The sequence below is a fragment of the Salvelinus alpinus genome, chromosome 8 (assembly GCF_045679555.1).
Source record: "Salvelinus alpinus chromosome 8, SLU_Salpinus.1, whole genome shotgun sequence".
In the NCBI taxonomy this organism is placed as follows: Eukaryota; Metazoa; Chordata; class Actinopteri; order Salmoniformes; family Salmonidae; genus Salvelinus; species Salvelinus alpinus.
In genome coordinates, this window is record NC_092093.1 from 12,851,268 (window position 1) to 12,867,460 (window position 16,193).

General features: G+C 43.7%; 1 protein-coding gene across 6 annotated transcripts in view; it reads left to right on the forward strand.

Moving 5' to 3' along the window:
- LOC139582567 (neurexin-3b-like) overlaps window positions 1-16,193 on the forward strand; it is a 626,716-nt gene that overhangs the window by 600,112 nt on the left and 10,411 nt on the right. For all 6 annotated transcript variants that reach the window (XR_011676380.1, XR_011676381.1, XM_071412690.1 and 3 more), the window contains one exon: window positions 5,182-5,260. Coding sequence is in view for 4 of the 6 variants with exons in the window: in XM_071412690.1 (XP_071268791.1) it covers window positions 5,182-5,260 (79 nt within the window). In the remaining 2 variants the exon portion in view is untranslated. The remainder of the gene's footprint in view (window positions 1-5,181; window positions 5,261-16,193) is intronic.

Consider the following 16,193-nt stretch of genomic DNA (forward strand, 5'->3'; position numbering starts at 1 on the left):
AGAATGTGTCTGGTTCAGAATGTGTCTGGTTTAGAATGTGTCTGGTTTAGAATGTGTCTGGTTTAGAATGTATCTGGTTTAGAATGTGTCTGGTTTAGAGTGTGTCTGGTTTAGAATGTGTCTGGTTTAGAGTGTGTCTGGTTTAGAGTGTGTCTGGTTTAGAATGTGTCTGGTTTAGAATGTGTCTGGTGTAGAATGTGTCTGGTTTAGAATGTGTCTGGTTTAGAATGTGTCTGGTTCAGAATGTGTCTGGTTTGGAATGTGTCTGGTTTAGAATGTGTCTGGTTTAGAATGTGTCTTGTTCAGAATGTGTCTGGTTTAGAATGTGTCTGGTTTAGAATGTGTCTGGTGTAGAAGTGTCAGATTTAGAATGTGTCTGGTTTAGAATGTGTCTGGTTTAGAATGTGTCTGGTTTAGAGTGTGTCTGGTTGAGAATGTGTCTGGTTCAGAATGTGTCTGGTTTAGAATGTGTCAGATTTAGAATGTGTCTGGTTCTTAATGTGTCAGGTTTAGAATGTTTCTGGTTTAGAATGTGTCTGGTTTAGAATGTGTCTGGTTCTTAATGTGTCTGGTTCTTAATGTGTCTGGTTTAGAATGTGTCTGGTTCAGAATGTGTCTGGTTTAGAATGTGTCAGATTTAGAATGTGTCTGGTTCTTAATGTGTCTGGTTCAGAATGTGTCTTGTTTAGAATGTGTCTGGTTTAGAGTGTGTCTGGTTTTGAATGTGTCTGGTTAGAATGTGTCTGGTTTAGAATGTGTCTGGTTCAGAATGTGTCTGGTTTAGAATGTGTCTGGTTCAGAATGTGTCTGGTTTAGAATGTGTCTGGTTTAGAATGTGTCTTGTTTAGAATGTGTCTTGTTTAGAATGTGTCTGGTTTAGAATGTGTCTGGTTTAGAATGTGTCTGGTTTAGAATGTGTCTTGTTTAGAATGTGTCTGGTTTAGAATGTGTCTGGTTCAGAATGTGTCTGGTTTAGAATGTGTCTGGTTTAGAATGTGTCTGGTTCAGAATGTGTCTGGTTTAGAATGTGTCTGGTTTAGAATGTGTCTTGTTTAGAATGTGTATGGTTTAGAATGTGTCTTGTGTGTCTGGTTTAGAATGTGTCAGATTTAGAATGTGTCTGGTTTAGAGTGTGTCTGGTTAGAATGTGTCTGGTTTAGAATGTGTCTGGTTTAGAATGTGTCTGGTTTAGAATGTGTCTGGTTTAGAGTGTGTCTGGTTTCGAATGTGTCTGGTTCAGAATGTCACTTGTTTAGCATTTGTCTGGTTTAGAATGTGTCTGGTTTAGAATGTGTCTGGTTCAGAATGTGTCTTGTTTAGAATGTGTCTGGTTTAGAGTGTGTCTGGTTCAGAATGTGTCTGGTTAGAATGTGTCTGGTTTAGAATGTTTCTGGTTTAGAATGTTTCTGGTTTAGAATGTGTCTGGTTTAGAATGTGTCTGGTTCAGAATGTGTCTTGTTTAGAATGTGTCTGGTTTAGAGTGTGTCTGGTTTCGAATGTGTCTGGTTAGAATGTGTCTGGTTTAGAATGTGTCTGGTTTAGAATGTATCAGGTTCAGAATGTGTCTTGTTTAGAATGTGTCCGGTTTAGAATGTGTCTGGTTTAGAATGTGTCTGGTTAGAATGTGTCTGGTTTAGAATGTTTCTGGTTTAGAATGTGTCTGGTTCAGAATGTGTCTGGTTTAGAATGTGTCTGGTTTAGAATGTGTCTGGTTTAGAATGTGTCTGGTTCAGAATGTTTCTGGTTTAGAATGTTTCTGGTTTAGAATGTGTCTGGTTCTTAATGTGTCTGGTTTAGAATGTTTCTGGTTTAGAATGTGTCTGGTTCAGAATGTGTCTGGTTAGAATGTGTCTGGTTTAGAATGTGTCTGGTTCAGGATGTGTCTGGTTTAGAATGTGTCTGGTTTAGAATGTGTCTGGTTTAGAATGTGTCTGGTTCAGAATGTGTCTGGTTCAGAATGTGTCTGGTTCAGAATGTGTCTGGTTTAGAATGTGTTTGGTGTAGAATGTGTCTGATGTGTCTGGTTTAGAACGTGTCTGGTGTGTCTGGTTCTTAATGTGTCTGGTTTAGAATGTTTCTGCTTTAGAATGTGTCTGGATCAGAATGTGTCTGGTTTAGAATGTGTCTGGTTTAGAATGTGTCTGGTTTAGAATGTGTCTGGTTCAGAATGTTTCTGGTTTAGAATGTGTCTTGTTTAGAATGTGTATGGTTTAGAATGTGTCTCGTGTGTCTGGTTTAGAATGTGTCAGATTTAGAATGTGTCTGGTTTAGAGTGTGTCTGGTTAGAATGTGTCTGGTTTAGAATGTGTCTGGTTTAGAATGTGTCTGGTTTAGAATGTGTCTGGTTTAGAATGTGTCTGGTTTCGAATGTGTCAGGTTCAGAATGTTTCTTGTTTAGAATGTTTCTGGTTTAGAATGTGTCTGGTTTAGAATGTGTCTGGTTTAGAATGTGTCTGGTTTAGAATGTGTCTGGTTCAGAATGTGTCTGGTTCAGAATGTGTCTGGTTCAGAATGTTTCTGGTTTAGAATGTGTCTGGTTCAGAATGTGTCTGGTTTAGAATGTGTCTGGTTCAGAATTTGTCTGGTTAAGAATGTGTCTGGTGTAGAAGTGTCAGATTTAGAATGTGTCTGGTTCAGAATGTGTCTGGTTTAGAATGTGTCTGGCTCAAAGCTGAAACAATATTTCCAGGGTACCAGTGTTATGAGGTGATAAGATATGTGTTGATAGTAAAGCTGAGATGTGAAGTCTGGGATAGTTTTCCTATTTTCTCTCTGAGTCCTATTCTTCTCTCTGAGTCCTTTTCTGCAACCTTTTCTGCAACCTGCCATCCGAATAACCAGCAATATCTTCTCCCAGTAATAACCAGTCTTTTTACACACATAATGTGACTTCAATGAATAATATCATATTTACAGAGGGCAAAATTTTACACCAATTCAGGTTAGTGAGTTTCCCTTATCTTCTTTCCTCCGTTACTTATTTGTTCGCTCTCAGCCCCCCCCCCCCCACAATCACAAACACACCGCATCACCCTCTCTCTCTTCCTCTGCCTCTTTCTCTCACTTGCTCTCTCTCTCTCTTTCTCTCTCCTCACTATCTTTCTCTCTTTCTCTCTATCTCTCTCTCTCTCCCTCTCTCTTTCTCCCTCTCTCCTTCTCTCTCTCTCCCTCTCCCTCTCTCCTTGCCAGGACCAGTTTGCTTAGGGGGGTTTTCTCCAGGTTAATTTCTCTGTAGGTGATTGCTTTGTTATGGAAGGTTTGGGAATCACTTCCTTTTAGGTGGTTGTAGAATTTAACGACTCTTCTTTCTCTCTCTCTCTCTCTCTGTCTCTCTCCTTCTCTGAATATATTTATAATAAATGGACTCTGTAACCGTGGAGTCCGTGTGTGTGTGTTCGTCTTATCAGGACAGCGGGGCCTAGAAATAGCAGCTGTAGAGATGGATGTTGTGGAGGTGGTGGAGGCACCAGCCGCGGCGTTTCATTAGTCTGTCAATTATATTATATTTAGAGTGTAACAGTGTGGTGGTCCAGCTCTGCAAACTCAATAAGCTCTCTGATATCATAACCCTGCTCTGTGACACCTCTTATTTTATCACCCTGCTGGTCCCTTCTAATAAACGTCTCTTAGTCGACGCTCGCTAAGCACCAAGCGCTCCACTCAAAGCCGCACCACGCTGAAATACGACCCCTATGTCCTCCCTGAGTCGGGCCCGAGAGAGGGGGTGAGGCGAGGGGGTGAGAGAGGTGGTGAGGCGAGGGGATACATCAGAATTGTGGGATACTGAAGACTGGCTTCCACGTCCCAAATGGCACCATATTCCCTATACAGTGCACTGCTTTTGACCAGAGTGCTTTTGACCAATGCACTATATAGGGAATAGGTTGCCATTTGGGACACCCTTCGTCCCCCATTCCTCCTCTGCTGCACACATCACAGCATGTGAGTGGGGCAAGGCTGATCTCTAGCTCTGGGTGCTTCCTTAGATGCCATTGACTGTAGAGGAGGAGAGAAGGAGAGGGGGAGAGGAGGAGAGGAGGAGAGGAGGAGAGGGGGAGAGGAGGAGAGGAGGAGAGGAGGAGAGGAGGAGAGGGGGAGAGGAAAAGCAGGTTCTAAATAATAGGAGGAATGAGAGGAAAGCTATAAGCAAAACAATGATCTGTAGCTGGGAAGAAGAGAGCACGTAGAGTGAAGAACAATAAACACAATGAGAGGTTTGACTTGAGGTGATATATGGCAGGAATCTCTGACGGAATACTCTGGAAGCACATTCCAATACAGGTTGGCTCGATATCTAGTATAGGCTGTCTAGGTATCTAGTATAGGCTGTCTAGGTATTTAGTATAGGCTGTCTAGGTATTTAGTATAGGCTGTCTAGGTATTTAGTATAGGCTGTCTAGGTATTTAGTACAGACTGTCTAGGTATTTAGTACAGACTGTCTAGGTATTTAGTACAGAATGTCTAGGTATTTAGTACAGACTGTCTAGGTATTTAGTACAGACTGTCTAGGTATTTAGTATAGGCTGTCTAGGTATTTAGTACAGAATGTCTAGGTATTTAGTACAGAATGTCTAGGTATTTAGTACAGACTGTCTAGGTATTTAGTACAGACTGTCTAGGTATTTAGTACAGACTGTCTAGGTATTTAGTACAGAATGTCTAGGTATTTAGTACAGAATGTCTAGGTATCTAGTATAGGCTGTCTAGGTATTTAGTATAGGCTGTCTAGGTATCTAGTACAGACTGTCTAGGTATCTAGTATAGGCTGTCTAGGTATTTAGTACAGAATGTCTAGGTATCTAGTATAGACTGTCTAGGTATTTAGTACAGAATGTCTAGGTATTTAGTATAGACTGTCTAGGTATCTAGTATAGGCTGTCTAGGTATCTAGTATAGGCTGTCTAGGTATTTAGTACAGAATGTCTAGGTATCTAGTATAGACTGTCTAGGTATTTAGTACAGACTGTCTAGGTATCTAGTATAGGCTGGAGTGGGATGGTAGTAGGAGACTGGATGTGCTCTATTGCCTCTCTAGGGTCTCTTCTGGTAGGGTCAATCTTCCATACAGATATATTTAACTTAGGTGACTGTATGGGTCCACTGTCTGTGATGTGCAGCCTCTCACCATGTTCTCTGCTGTCTCTTCTCTGTCTGTCCCGGTGTCGCCCTTGCCCCGGCAGACGACAGATGACATAGTATCGTCGGCGGAGTGTTCCAGCGATGACGAGGATCTGGAGGAGTGTGATTCCGGACACGCAGGTGGGATGGGTGTGTGTCGAGTTGTGCTTGCTCAGACCTACCAGTCTATTTTTATTCCTTTGATTGATTTGCAACCAAAACCAAAAAAAGAGGATCGTTCTCCTCTAAGCATCAGGTCCCATGGGAGCCTAAAGTGTAACTTCAGAATACTTCCTAAAAGCACCGTGAGATACAGTAGTAAGAGTCTGAGGGTTTCCGCTATATGTGGAAAGCTGAAAGAGCTCCATGCACTTTGAAGTTGATGAAAGTAAATCCTTAGCAGGCCCTCTGTAGAAAAGTCACTTTTGAAGTTATATTTATGCTCCAAACTCTGAGTAAATGTATTCATAGTTCTACACACCCACATATGTTATAGTGTTATCGTCTGTATAATACAGTTCGATTATAGTCTCTGATACAAATTACACTTATCTGTGGGGCCTCTGGTCGTTAACATGGTTAAAAGCGTTAATACTAATTTTTTTCTCTCAGCATTCAAAGGAGAGAAAACTTTCAATCAAAAAGTACCAAATTAGTATCAAGCTCCATGTTCACACTGATGCTTCAAAATGTATCTGTCCTGTTTTACATGGTTGACATGTTTCTTGCTGTGCGTGTGTGTGCTTCTTCTCGACAGAGGATACATTTTGAGATTATTTTTTAAAGAACAAAATGCTTTCAGCATAGATACTGTGATATGTAGCAGACTAACTACAACAGACCCAGTCCTCCCCCTCTCCTCTCTTTCTCCTGTTTGTTCCTTTTGTTTCCTTATACGTTGGAGGTTTGCCTTACCTGAAACACTCTAATAGACAACAGATATCCTCCAACTTCTGTGTGCATCGTTTTTCTCTCTCTCCCGCTACACCACACATAGTTGTCACCAGGTTGAAGTGAGTTATAACTCTCAGTAGTGTCAAATAATAATGATAACGCATAATGCCAGAGCTGAGCAGGAAGTAGATTTTAAATGGAAACATATCACTTGTTTTGAGACAACTTGGGTTTAGGAGCGGTTTGCTGCATGTTAATATTAATGATACGCTGTCTGTCATGTCCCCATCAGAGCAGAGCCAATCATATTGTCTGTCATGAGGATAATACATCCAGATACACTCCTACTAGTCCTGAGAATGAATAACTACTAACAAACACTGTCTGATACACTCCTACTAGTCCTGAGAAAGAATAACTACTAACAAATACTGTCTGATACACTCCTACTAGTCCTGAGAATGAATAACTACTAACAAATACTGTCTGATACACTCCTACTAGTCCTGAGAATTAATAACTACTAACAAATACTGTCTGATACACTCCTACTAGTCCTGAAAATGAATAACTACAAACAAATATTGCCTGGTACAATGTGAACCAGCATAGACATAAACTACCCAGAACAGACATCCCCATTCAAGTCACCGTGCTGTGGTTGGTCAATGTTCCGGCAGACTATTGAATATTCAAATTCTATGACTATTGTGTGAAGGGCCTCTCTCGCTCTCCCCTCTCCTGAATCCCTGTGGAAGTCATTCTCCCCCTCTCCTCCCTCCTGTGGAAGTCATTCTCCCCCTCTTTCCTCTCCTGTGGAAGTCATTCTCCCCCTCTTTCCTCTCCTGTGGAAGTCATTCTCCCCCTCTCTACTCTCCTGTGGAAGTCATTCTCCCTCTCTCTACTCTCATGTGGAAGTCATTCTCCCCCTCTCTACTCTCATGTGGAAGTCATTCTCCCCCTCTCTACTCCCAAGTGGAAGTCATTCTCCCTCTCTCTACTTTCCTGTGGAAGTCATTCTCCCTCTCTCTACTCTCCTGTGGAAGTCATTCTCCCTCTCTCTACTCTCATGTGGAAGTCATTCTCCCTCTCTCTACTCTCCTGTGGAAGTCATTCTCCCTCTCTCTACTCTCCTGTGGAAGTCATTCTCCCATTCTCTACTCTCATGTGGAAGTCATACTCCCATTCTCTACACTCATGTGGAAGTCGTTCACCACCTCTCCCCTCCTGTGGAAGTCATTCTATCTCCCTCCCTTTCCCTCCTGTGGAAGTCATACTCCCCCTCTCTCCCCTCCTGTGGAAGTCGTTCTCCACCTCTCCCCTCCTGTGGATGTCATTCTCCCCCTCTCTCCCCTCCTGTGGAAGTTGTTCTCCACCTCTCCCCTCCTGTGGAAGTCATTCTATCTCCCTCCCTTTCCCTACTGTGGAAGTCATACTCCCCCTCTCTCCCCTCCTGTAGAAGTCGTTCTCCACCTCTCCCCTCCTGTGGAAGTCATTATATCTATCTCCCTTTCCCTCCTGTGGAAGTCATACTCCCCCTCTCTCCCCTCCTGTGGAAGTCGTTCTCCACCTCTCCCCTCCTGTGGAAGTCATTCTATCTCCCTCCTGTGGAAGTCATACTCCCCCTCTCTCCCCTCCTGTGGAAGTTGTTCTCCACCTCTCCCCTCCTGTGGAAGTCATTCTATCTCCCTCCCTTTCCCTCCTGTGGATGTCATTCTCCCCCTCTCTCCCCTCATGTGGAATTCGTTCTCCACCTCTCCCCTCCTGTGGATGTCATTCTCCCCCTCTCTCCCCTCATGTGGAAGTCGTTCTCCACCTCTCCCCTCCAGTGGATGTCATTCTCCCCCTCTTGTGGAAGTCATTCTCCTCCCTCTCTCCACTCTTGTGGAAGTCATTCTCCTCCCTCTCTCCACTCTTGTGGAAGTCATTCTCCTCCCCCTCTCCCGTCCTGTGGAAGTCATTATTGCCCTCTCTACCATCCTGTGGAAGTCATTCTCCCCCTCTCTCCCTTCCTGTGGAAGTCATTCTCCCCCTCTCTCCCTTCCTGTGGAAGTCATTCTCCCCCTCTCTCACTTCCTGTGGAAGTCATTCTCCCCCTCTCTCCTCTTGTGGAAAACATTATCCCCCTCTCTCCCTTCCTGTGGAAGTCATTCTCCCCCTCTCTACAATCATGTGGAATTCATTCTCCCCCTCTCTACAATCATGTGGAAGTCATTCTCCCCCTCTCTACAATCATGTGGAATTCATTCTCCCCCTCTTTACCATCCTGTTGAAGTCATTCTCTCCCTATCCACCCTCCTGTGGAAGTCAGTCTATTCCTCTGGAAGTCATTCTCCCCCTCGCTACCATCCTGTGGAAGTCATTCTCCTCCTCTCTACTAACCTGTGGAAGTCATTCTCCCAGTATCTCTCCTCCTGTGGAAGTCATTCTCTCCTCTTGTGGAAGTCATTCTCCTCCTCTCTACCAACCTGTGGAAGTCATTCTCCCAGTATCTCTCCTCCTGTGGAAGTCATTCTCTCCTCTTGTGGAAGTCGTTCTCCCCCTCTCTACCAACCTGTGGAAGTCATTCTCCCAGTATCTCTCCTCCTGTGGGAGTCATTCTCTCCTCTTGTGGAAGTCGTTCTCCCCCTCTCTTACCATCCTGTGGAAGTCATTATCCCCTCTCTGCCATCCTGTGGATGTCAATCTCCCTCTGTCTCCCCTCCTTTGGAAGTCATTCTCCTCCCTCCTGTGGATGTCATTATCCCCTCTCTCCCCTCCTGTGGAAGTCTTTATCCCCAACTCTCCTCTCCGGTGGAAGTCATTCTCCCCCTCTCTACAATCATGTGGAATTCATTCTCCCCCTCTTTACCATCCTGCTGAAGTCATTCTCTCCCTATCCACCCTCCTGTGGAAGTCAGTCTATTCCTCTGGAAGTCAATCTCCCCCTCTCTACCATCCTGTGGAAGTCAATCTCCCCCTCTCTCCGCCTCTCTCCCCTCCTGTGGATGTCATTCTCCCCCTTTCTCCCATCCTGTGGAAGTCAATATCCCCCTCTCTACCATCCTGTGGAAGTCAACCTCCCTCTCTCTCCCCTCCTGTGGATGTCATTCTCCCTCTTTCTCCCCTCCTGTGGAAGTATTTCTCCACTTCTCTCTCGTCACCTGTGGAAGTCATTCTCCTCCCTCCTGTGGACGTCATTCTCCCTCTCTCTTCCCTCCTGTGGAAGTCATTCTCCCTCCATCTTCCCTCCTGTGGAAGTCATTCTCCCCCTCTTACCCCTTATGTGGAAGGCATTCTCCCCCTCCTGTGGAAGTCATTCTCCCACTCTCTCCCCTCTTGTGGAAGTCATTCTCCCCTCTCTCCGTCCTGTGGAAGTCATTCTCCCCCTCTCTACCATCCTGTGGAAGTCATTCTCCCTCTCTCTCCCCTCCTGTGGAAGTCATTCTCCCCCTCTTTCCTCTCCTGTGAATGTCATTCTCCCTCTCTCTCCCCTCCTGTGGAAGTCATTCTCCCTCTCTCTCCCCTCCTGTGGATGTAATTCTCCCTCTCTCTCCCCTCCTGTGGAAGTCATTCTCTAGCGATCTAAAAGAATGTATTAGTGGGCTGTCCTTCCAAATGCCATCATAGAACACTAATTAATTCCAAGCTAATCTGCCTAAATATGCCTGGGCTAATTATCAAACATATGTCCACTTTTTTCTCAGCACAATGTAAATCAGTTTTCATTAATACCAACTGAAAACTATGTATTGGCCTATTCTGTTATCCCTGGTAGGAGATAATGAATCAGCGATTCGGCTTAGATAATTATATATTTTATTTAATTATTTATATATTTCCGTATTGAAAAAGGTTTCTGAATATGTGTACAGTGGATAAGGAACTAATTCTACAGTTTATAATTTCTAGAGCTTTGTGACCTTATGTCGTATCGTTGGCTAAAGGGATTGTGGTTAAGGCTTTTAGTAGGAATGTTGTTTTTTTATGTGGCCCTTAAGATTTTCTCTGTAAAGCAATGCATATGATAGCTTTATGTTATCTCAATGCATATGATAGCTTTATGTTATCTCAATGCATATGATAGCTTTATGTTATCTCAATGCATATGATAGCTTTATGTTATCTCAATGAATATGATAGCTTTATGTTATCTCAATGCATGAAGTTGTAATGACTTTGTTTACCTAAGGACAGCTGAAATTAAATGGACATGGCGGACAGCTTGAACAATTTAAAAGTTTAACTTCCAAAACTTAAATCCCAAGTATTCTCAGAAGCAAAAGTTTGAGTAAGTAAGTTCAGTATATTCTGAACTTGTCAGTCAGAGTTTAGTTAACTTGGACCCCCCTCATGGAGGCATACTGTAGGGGTAACAATAAACTACATTTAGTCATATACAGTCATACATGCATCTCACTATGTAGACACAGACATTCATACCCTCATTCTGCCCCCCTGCTTCAGGTTTTATGAACAGTTGCATGACATTGTTTTGATTTGTTTTGTGTTTGAATCTTTTTATTTTCCATAGTGAAGTGTATTCTGGACATCTCTCCTCTTCTGTACCCTTTCTGACTTACTGTTCTTTTGCTTATGATTTGAGTTGTCCGGACTTATAGATTTTTTGTTGTTGATTTTGTTCTCCTCATCCGTCCATCTACCAGGATAGAGCTGATCCCTCCCCTTTGCCTCATCTTGTGCCGCATGATATCTTGGTGGTTGAAAGGGAAACAAGAGTACTCCTACTCATCTTCTTGTTGATGTTTTCTGTGCCATTATTAAAGGCTGATTCTGAAACATACCCTATTTTCCATTTACAACACAGGAAATGAAAGGCAACAAAATATTTTCTTGCCATTGTACTTTTTTTGGGCCTTGTGCAGGCAACCCCATTCTGTCTCAAGAAAGTTGTGTCTGAAAGAATGACTCCCCGCCCGCCCGCCCGCCCGCCCTCCCCCCACCCAACCCCCACCCCAACCCAACCCCAACCCCGCCTTCTTTCTCTCAGCCTTTCTGCATAAACATGTCGGTTTTGAATGCAGATGGCATAAAAATGATTTTATTGCCGCAAAGTATATCTGTTTTTCTATTCTATATATGTTGCTGCCAGTAGAAGGCATTTGTTGCATGTCTATACAGTAGACTAGAAGACTAACTACCTCGGTGACTCCTCCTCCTTCTTGCTAATGCATGCTGGGATTTGATTGGCGGCCATTTTGTGTGCTTCTACCTCCACCTACAACTCTGCTCTCAGGCTAACCTTGCCTCGCCCTGCCTGGGGCAGCAGTGATGGGTACACCGCCACTGCTCCCCCTCCTGCTTCTTGTCGTGTTGGTTACCGTGTCTGTAGTGTTTTTGTGTCTGTCTGTCTGTGTACGTCTGCCAACCTGTTGTGTCTGTTCTTACTGTTTGTCTGTGATTGTTTTGTCTATGTTTGAAAACTGTCTAAACCTGAACCTACCCTCTGATCCTGAGAGAGTTCCACAAGAAGGCAAATAAGGAACATCGCCAAGAATATTCTACACCTGCGGCTGACTCCATTTCAAGAACCACAGTTGTGCAATGTACCAATTCAATAAGTAGATGATAACATAATTAAGCACATTTCCCCTAACTAACTTCCTTATCAACCAACTCTGTCAGATGTAAGTCACTTGACTACTTGACCAATTGATTGATCAACCACGACATCCACATGCTGTTCAAGTGTCTTGTGAAACCTCATCATTATTCTGCAGGTAATCAGTCACTTTGGTTAGGGAACTAATTCTGCCTTGGCTCGTCTTAGCGATTCATTGCATTTTGCATTTACATTTTAGTCACTTAGCTGACAGTCTTATCCAGTGCAATATTAGCAACATTGTACGTTATTTTTCAAAGAAGAAAAAGAGCAGAGCGACAGGTAGATAGTTTACTTCACAACAGTGTCAGTCTAACAACGCCCCCATAAAACAAGGACATCTAGCAGCACAAGACAAATCACATGCAATAAAACCTCATGAAATGTAACTACATGAGCATTTAGATTAACGACTGATGAATAGGCCCGGTAATCTAATGGAGACCAAACCTAATAGGCCCGGTAATCTAATGGAGACCTAACCTAATAGGCCCGGTAATCTAATGGAGACCTAACCTAATAGGCCCGGTAATCTAATGGAGACCTAACCTAATAGGCCCGGTAATCTAATGGAGACCTAACCTAATAGGCCCGGTAATCTAATGGAGACCTAACCTAATAGGCCCGGTAATCTAATGGAGACCTAACCTAATTCTGCATGTCTCTTTAACACGAGGCGGGAGGGAAAACAGGGGTGATGAAACCAGTGGAGAGAGTGAACTATGAGAGGGGTAGATCAATGACTCCCTCTCTCAACTAGCTGTGTTGCGTCGGGCCTTAGTTGGCTGGCTCTGGCGTTGTTAGGTCCCATCGGGCCGGCTGTCACGTCAATGCAGGCCCTAGATCAGTTTAAAGGTTATTCAGCTGGCACATGTCAATGGAGCGGGAGGGAGAGCTTAATGGCCAGTCGACAAATTGACCGGCACACGGGACTCGCCGGGCTGCGTTAGGACGCCGTGGCTGGCTGGAGGATGCCAATTTAAAATGCAGGAGTGCACCCAGCCAGCCTCATGATGACGAATTAAGACCTATCTGCCACAGTCTCCTGTAAAGGGACAGGACACCTGACAGAAAAACATCCCAGATATACTATACAGTGCCTTCGGAAAGTAATCAGACCCCTTGACTTTTTCCACATTTTGTTAAGTTACAGGCTCATTCAAAAATGTTTTACATTTTAAAAAAATCCTCAGCAATCTACACACAATATCCCATAACGACAAAGCGAAAATGTCAAAGCAAAAACCAAGCCATGAGGTCGAAGGAATTGTCCGTAGAGCTCTGAGAGGATTGTGTCGAGGGAACAGATCTGGAGAAGGGTACCTAAACATTTCTGCAGCATTAAAGGTCCCCAAGAACACATTGGCCTCCATCATTATTAAATGGAACAAGTTTGGAACCACCAAGACTCTTCCTAGAGCTGGCTGTATGACCAACTGAGCAATCGGGGGAGAAGGGCCATGGTCAGGGAGGTGCCCAATAACCCGATGGTCACTCTGACAGAGCTCCAGAGTTCCTCTGTGGAGATGGGATAAACTTTCAGAAGGACAACCATCTTTGCAGCACTCCACCAATCAGGTCTTTATGATAGAGTGGCCAGACGGAAGCCACACCTCAGTAAAAGGCACATGACAGCCCGCCTGGAGTTTGCCAAAAGGCACCTAAAGACGCTCAGACCATGAGAAACAAGATTCTCTGGTCTGATGAAATCAAGATTCAACTCTTTGGCCTGAATGCCAAGCGTCATGTCTGGAGGAAACCTGGCACCATGGTAGTGGCAGCATCATGCTGTGGGGATGTTTTTCAGCAGCATGGACTGGGAGACTAGTCAGGATCGAGGCAAAGATGAAAGGAGCAAAGTACAGAGAGATCCTTGATGAAAACCTGCTCCAGAGCGCTCGGAACCTCAGACTGGGGCGAAGGTTCACCTTCCAACAGGACAACGAACCTAAGCACACAGCCAAGACAACGCAGGAGTAGCTTCAGGACAAGTCTCTGAATGTCCTTGAGTGGCCAAGACCTGAAAATAGCTGTGCAGCAAAACTCCCCATCCAACCTGACAGAGCTTGAGAGAATCTGCAGAGAAGAATGGAAGACACTCCTCAAATACAGGTGTGCCAAGCTTGTAGCGTCATAGCCAAGAAGACTCTATGCTGTAATCGCTGCCAAAGGCGCTTCAACAAAGTGCTGAGTAAAAGGTCAGAATACTTATGTAAATGTAATATTTCCGTTTTTTATTTGTAATACATTTGCAAACAATAAAAACCTGTTTCTTTGTCATTATGGGGTATTGTGTGTAAAAAACACAATTTAATCAATTTTAGAATAAGGCTTTAACCTCTCTTGGGTACGTGAGATGTTAGCGTCCCACCTCTTCAACAGCCAGTGAAACTGCTGGGCGCCAAATTCAAATACAGAAATACTCATTATAAAAATTCAGAAAACAAAACATATTTTACATAGGTTTAAAGATTAACTTCTTGTGAATCCAACCACGGTGTCGGATTTTTTAAAATGCTTTACGGCGAAAGCATACCTTACGATTATTTGAGAACATTGCCCAGCAGACAAATCATTACAAACCGTAACCTGCCAAGTAGAAGAGTTACACAAGTCAGAAATAGAGATAAAATGAATCCCTTACCTTTGATGATCTTCATATAGTTGCACTCAGCAGACATTCATTTACTCAATAAATGTTCCTTTTGTTCGATAAAGTCTCTTTATATCCAAAAACCTCAGTTTTGTTCGCGCGTTTTCTTCAGTAATCCACAGGCTCAAACGAAGTCAAAACAGGCAGACAAAAAATCCTAATTGTAACCGTAAATGTCATAGAAACATTTCAAATGATGTTTATATTCAATCCTCAGGTTGTTTTTAGCCTAAATAATTGATAATATTTAAACCGGACAATAACGTCGTCAATATAAAAGGTAAACAAGAAAGGCTATCTCTCGGTCGTGCGCATGAAAAAGCTCTGTGACACTTTAGGGTCCACTCATTCAGACTGCTCTTACTTCCTAATTTTCAGAATACAAGCCTGAAACAATTTCTAAAGACTGTTGACATCTAGTGGAAGGCATAGGAACTGCAATTTGAGTCCTAAGCCAATGGATACTGTAATGGCATTGAATAGAAAACTACAAAACCCCCCAAAAAACGACTTCCCGAATGGATTTTTGTCAGGTTTTTGCCTGCCAAATCAGTTCTGTCATACTCACAGACACTATTTTAACAGTTTTTGGAAACTTTAGAGTGTTTTCTATCCAAATCTACCAGTTATATGCATATCGTATCGTCTGGGCCCGAGAAGCAGGCAGTTTAATTTGGGCATGCTTTTCATCCAAAATTCCGAATGCTGCCCCCTACCCTAGAGAAGTTAAGCTAACAAAATGTGGAAAAAGTCAAGGAGTCTGAATACTTTCCGAAGTATTTGTACACCCCTTAATGTGTGTACTCGGCTGTTTCAATCACATCCGTTGCTGACAGGTGTATATAATTGAGCACACAGCCATGCAATCTCCATAGACAAATATTGGCAGTAGAGTGGCCTTACTGAAGAGCTCAGTGACATTCAACGTGGCACCGTCATAGGATGCCGCCTTTCTAACAAGTCATTTCATCAAATTTCTGCCCTGCTAGAGCTGCTACTGTCAACTGGAAGTGCCGTTTTGTGAAGTGGAATCGTCTAGGAGCAGCAACGCCTCAGCCGTGAAGTGGTAGGCCACACAAGCTCACAGAATGGGACCGCCGAGTGCTGAAACGTAGCGTGTAAAAATCGTCTGTCCTTGGTTGCATTACTCACTACCAAGTTCCAAACTGTTTCTGGAGGCAACGTCAACACAATAACTGTTCGTCGGGAGCTTCATGAAATGGGTTTCCATGGCCGATTAGCTGCACACAAGCCTAAGATCACCATGCACAATGCCAAGCGCCTACTGGAGTGGTGTAAAGCTCGCCGCCATTGGTCTCTGGAGCAGTGGAAACGCGTTCTCTGGAGTGATGAATCACGCTTCACCATCTGGCAGTCCGACGAACTAACCTGATTTTGGCAGATGCCAGGAGAACGCTACCTGCCCCAATGCATAGTGCCAACTGTAAAGTTTGGTGGATGAGGAATAATGTTGTGGGGCTTCTTTCCATGGTTCAGGCCCCTTAGTTCCAGTGAAGGGAAATCTTCAGAAAAGAAAGAGAAAATAAATAGAGAGTGAAAGAAAGAAAGAGAAGAAGAGAAGAGAGAGGTGGACAGATAGAGAAGAGAGAGGGGGACAGATAGAGAAGAAGAGAAGAGAGAGGTGGACAGATACAGAAGAAGAGAAGAGAGAGGGGGACAGATAGAGAAGAAAATAAGAAGAAAGGTGGTAAGACAGAAACTGCTGCTCTGAGATTTTCATCATCATCCACACTGCATCTGCCTACCTCCGGATGCTGAGAACTGTTATGTTCTGACGCATCCTGCATCACTCTGCTTCTGTCTCAACATAGACCACTTTGTTTAAAGGACGACGTCATAACAGAAGATGTTAGTAAATAACGCCGCTTCCCTTAGATGTATGCTACTGAGATTCACCTCAAGGT